The sequence below is a fragment of the Boleophthalmus pectinirostris genome, unplaced genomic scaffold (assembly GCF_026225935.1).
Source record: "Boleophthalmus pectinirostris isolate CB_2022bp ecotype Guang Dong unplaced genomic scaffold, ASM2622593v1 HiC_scaffold_8, whole genome shotgun sequence".
Lineage (NCBI taxonomy): Eukaryota > Metazoa > Chordata > Actinopteri > Gobiiformes > Gobiidae > Boleophthalmus > Boleophthalmus pectinirostris.
Genome location: NW_026571515.1, coordinates 23127594 through 23132143, shown reverse-complemented (window position 1 = coordinate 23132143; position 4550 = coordinate 23127594). Strand labels below are relative to the sequence as shown.

Here is a 4550-nt window from a genome sequence, read left to right as displayed (position 1 = left end):
CTGAAGTTCGCTGAAAATGCAGAAGAAGTAGGTTCAACCGCTCCCAACGCTGTCAACATCCCAACTATTGAAACACCAGGACAAGCAAACAAGAATGATCAAGATGCGAGCGACGAGAAAAGCAGAGCGGCTAGTTCGTGTTCGACCAAAAGCACTCGCTCAGTCAGAAGCACACAAAATCTAAAAAGTCTTGTACCAATTGTAGTAAACTAACAACTCAAGGAAATGCAAATGGTACAGCAAGCCCAGTTGGAAGCATTAAATCAGTTGCAACGACAAGAAACTGGCCAGTTAACAGCTCCAGATAATAGGACAACATCGGCAATGTCAAATGCAAGTGCTAAAAGCCAAAGAAAATCATCTAAACATGAAGATGATGATAATGCAAGTGAGGAAAGTGCTGAACAATCTAGTGAGACTAAAGTGGAAGATGAGACACAAGCAAGAGCTAATTCAAAAAGTCCAAGTAGACTGCGACCGAAATCTGGTGGTTCAAATCGGTCTAGTTCAAGTAAGGGCAAAAGTTCACAAAATAAAGAAGTAAATACTAAATCACTAAGCCCTCAAAATGTCTCCATACCAGCCAGCAAGGCAGATACATGCAGCGAAAGCATCCTGTCGCACTCCCTTTCTGCTGCGGACTTAGCCAAGGAAGTCAGAGCTGAAAGCCCGAGGTCCAAGGTCAGCAGATCCAGCAACAAGAGTGCAAAGAGTCAAAGAAGCAAGAAGGAGGCGGTGCAAGAGCTGACGCCATCCTGTCTACCAAATGCGTCTCCTAATGAGGTCGTGAGCGACTGGCTCAACCGCATTCCCGCCAACATGCTGGCGCTGGGAGACGACGACGAAGACAAGTGTGCTGAAGATACTGAAAGAGAGGCCGGCATCAGTGACGAGGCAAAGGTCAAAGGTGAAGACGAGGAGGTGAAGACAGAAGTGAGCGAGGGAGAGAAGAAGGGAGCAAAGGAGGAAGGAGGAGCTGAGACGTTTGAGATTCGGCAGGTTGGCATGGTAACCGAGACCTCGCTGCCTAAAAGCTGGCACTCGTCCGCCGCTGTGATGAAGGTGCTGCTCAGTTCGTCTCTGGGGAGGTGTCGGAGTATGCCTGAGGTAAGATATCAGAATTTGAACCATAACCCTATGTATTTGGAGATTCTGGTATAACTTGAGAACATATGGCCATTTTAAAGGTCCTATGTTACACAAAATGTACTCTTGCAAACTTTTAGCCATGTTATAATGCTGTTACCTCATCAAAAACAGACCTGGAGTTATGTTTTTTTTTCATTCACACATGTTTGCGTAACCTTTTATTAATGGTCTGTCTACACCTCCAAAGCTCAAAATGCTCTGTTCCACCTTGTGATGTCATGAAGCCGTAGTTTTCAAGTTAGCAGCCACCTTTTACCTTTTGCACCACAGAAATAGGCAATTCCAGATCTGAAATTATCCAAATTATTTTAGTGAAGGTGCAGAGAGTTTAAAAACTGGTGGAGAAAATGGTGGAGGACTAAATATGCAGGGCTTGTGTAATAATCATGTGAATGAAACAAAACACAACTCCAGGTCTGTTTCTGATTAGGTAACAGCATTATAACATGGCTAAAAGCTTGCAAGAGTACTAAATTTTGCATAATATAGGACCTAAATAGCCATATATGCTCAAATTACACCAGAATCAGAAACAAAAGTTTGTGATGAGGAAACAACATTATAACATAGATTAAAAAAAATACTAATAATTTAATTCATTTCAATAAGGCATAGACACTTCTCTGACCTTGTTCGGAATAATATTTTTCTTCTGAGATGTACACGATTTAATATTTAGATAGAATAGGACATGATAAATGCCACAATACTGTCAATTCAATACAATACAACACAATCACACACTGTGGAAAAATCAATCTATGCAAACATGGGTTTCAGAATGATGAAAAATTAGGACCGTTGCTGTAGCGATCAACAATTTACAACAATGAAAAAAGTCTTGCATATACTAGGGAGCTGAAATCCATAAACAGGCCTAATGAATGAATAGAAGCAGTAATGCAGCGTCTTTTCTATCCTTCCTGATCCTTGTTTAGTTCAACTATAGAAGACATTTTTCAATTATTTTCCCAGAGTTCCATAACAAGAAGGGTAATTGTGTTCATTTTCTTGTTTTATAGGTGTCTCCAGTGTACGGCCGTAGACTTAGCGCTTCAGCCAAAGAGCTACTGGACTGCCTGACCCAGCTCCAGCTCATAGAACCAACTGGAAACCAAGGTTACTCCTGTACAGAAGGACCAACACCCACAGTTTGATGACATAATTTCTATTCCTTCAGTCCCTCTGGTTAGCTGAACCAAGGGACGTAGCTGACTCCAAAGACCCCAACGGTAATGATCAAATCTCCCCTCCGAGGTCTTCGTCCGGGGTGGACATGAGCAGTGGGTCTGGAGGGTCTGGGAAGGACAATGTCAACCAGGAAGATGAACCAAAACAAGACGAAGAGGGGGAAAATAAAACCGAAGAGGTCTCGGAAAGTCCTGATGATGCAAAAATTACAGAGGGTCCGTCGTCTTTGGATAAAAATTCCAAAACTCCAACTGATAATGAATTAGAAACACCGGAGGATACACAAGAATGCTCCAGCTCGGAAAGTCCACCCACAGTTTTGCGAGCTCCCCTTACCAAGCGCCCATCCCAGGATCCTGATCCAGTCTGGGTCCTCCATCTTCTCAAAAAGCTAGAAAAACAATTCATAAACCACTATGTTACTGCGATGGCGGATTTCAAAGTTAAATGGGACCTAGAGGATAGTTTGATATTGGACAGGATGATCGTGGAGCTGAGGGATGAGGTGAGCAAGAGGATAGAGAAAAGCGTGGAGAAAGAGATGAAGAAGATACAAAGCAGAGCGGGGAAAAAAGTACCCCACCCACCACTAGGGGGCAACCAGTCCACTGACTCTGTCATGACAGAGAAACGAAGACGCCTACTCAAGGTAAATAAAGTGAATGCTATTTTGGTTTTAACTAACTACACTTTATGCTGGTGGAGTTTTCTTGTTGCTTCTATTATTACGTAATTTGCTTGTCTGTTACTGACATCACAGTTGGATTTTCTAAGTTTCTGTTGGTTAAATCAGCAATCTTGTGAAGCCCTGAGTGAATGCTGTTGTGATTTGGGGGTTTACTAAATTTAATTGAATGTTCAAATTTATTTAGCAAATTGAGTAAACAGGAATCGAAGGTCAAAATTCTACAATAAAAAAGTCGGTAATTTTTAAAAAATACCATTTTATTATGAGGATACTAATTCTAGATAATAAAAAAAAAGACTGCACAGTTGAATACATTTTAGTATTTGTTTAGTGAATTATCCTTCAATGTAAAATATTATAACTGCATATTAAGTACTAGTAATGGAGGATAATAGTGACAGTGGGTCAGGTAGGGCATCTGATGTAAAACTTATGCCCAGTTCAAGTACTAATAGATAATTAGGCTGAGCAAATTATGTATTGTTGTTCACAATATTGTTGAAGATGTGTATGTAAAAATTGAATTCTGTGTTGTCTTGTTGTTTTGTAGAATTTCCTTTTGCTTATTTTGTTCAACTTTTCACCCAGGTTTTTATTATTTAGACTGTAATCAGTAATATTTTGGTTAATGTATTAAACAAATCACAACTGCTATTTCCTTTTCTAGGTCATGAAAAACCGCTATGTGAAAACAGGTGATTCTTCGAGTGAAGGAGAGTTAACCGGCGAAAACAGTGACCAGCGCAGCGATGACGAATACTGCCCGTGTGAGGCGTGCATCGCAAAGAAAATGGCCGCCCGTCCTCCGCCCAAAACCAACCCCAACGCCATCCAGGCCCCCTTACATAAAGACTTTGACCTTCTCAAAATTTTGCTCTTCAAAACGGCTCCAGTAACACCAGTGAAAACTGAAGTCAAGCAAGAAGAGGATAAGAAAGCAGTGGAGGATGGGAGGAATCTGGAAGTGGTAGAGGAAGAGGAGGAAGAGACTAGTGAGGTTTTGGGTGCAAAGGAAGAGGGTGCAGAGGAGGAGGGTGTGGAGAAAGAGGAAGGTGCAAAGGAAGAGGGTGCAGAGGAGGAGGACGCAGAGGAAGGCAAGTGCCAATGTCAGTGCAGTAAAGACCAGGATGAAGAAGAGACTGAAGACAGCGATCAAGAGACAGTAAAGGAGAAAAGTTCAGCCAAAGAAGAGACGATGGAGGAGGGAGGAGAGGAGACAAGGAATGAGGAGACAGGAGCTGAGGAAGAGGAGGGTGGAGAGGAGACAAGGAATGAGGAGACAGGAGCTGAGGAAGAGGAGGGTGGAGAGGAGACAAGGAATGAGGAGACAGGAGCTGAGGAAGAGGAGGGTGGAGAGGAGACAAGGAATGAGGAGACAGGAGCTGAGGAAAAGGAGGGAGGAGAGGAGGAGACGAACGAGGGAGGAGAGAGTGACGAGGCATCCACGGAGGAGAGAACATCAGAAAAGGTAACATTTAACTGAGTATGCACCTGTATAGTTAATGGAAGTTAAAGATAAGTG

General features: G+C 42.4%; 1 protein-coding gene across 1 annotated transcript in view; it reads left to right on the top strand.

Moving 5' to 3' along the window:
- Positions 1–324: 324 nt before the first annotated feature.
- LOC129412344 (retinitis pigmentosa 1-like 1 protein) overlaps positions 325–4550 on the top strand; it is a 14103-nt gene continuing 9877 nt past the window's right edge. The window contains 5 exon segments of the mRNA XM_055165904.1: positions 325–1107; positions 2172–2270; positions 2272–2322; positions 2324–2989; positions 3696–4190. Coding sequence (XP_055021879.1) covers positions 325–1107; positions 2172–2270; positions 2272–2322; positions 2324–2989; positions 3696–4190 — 2094 coding nt within the window.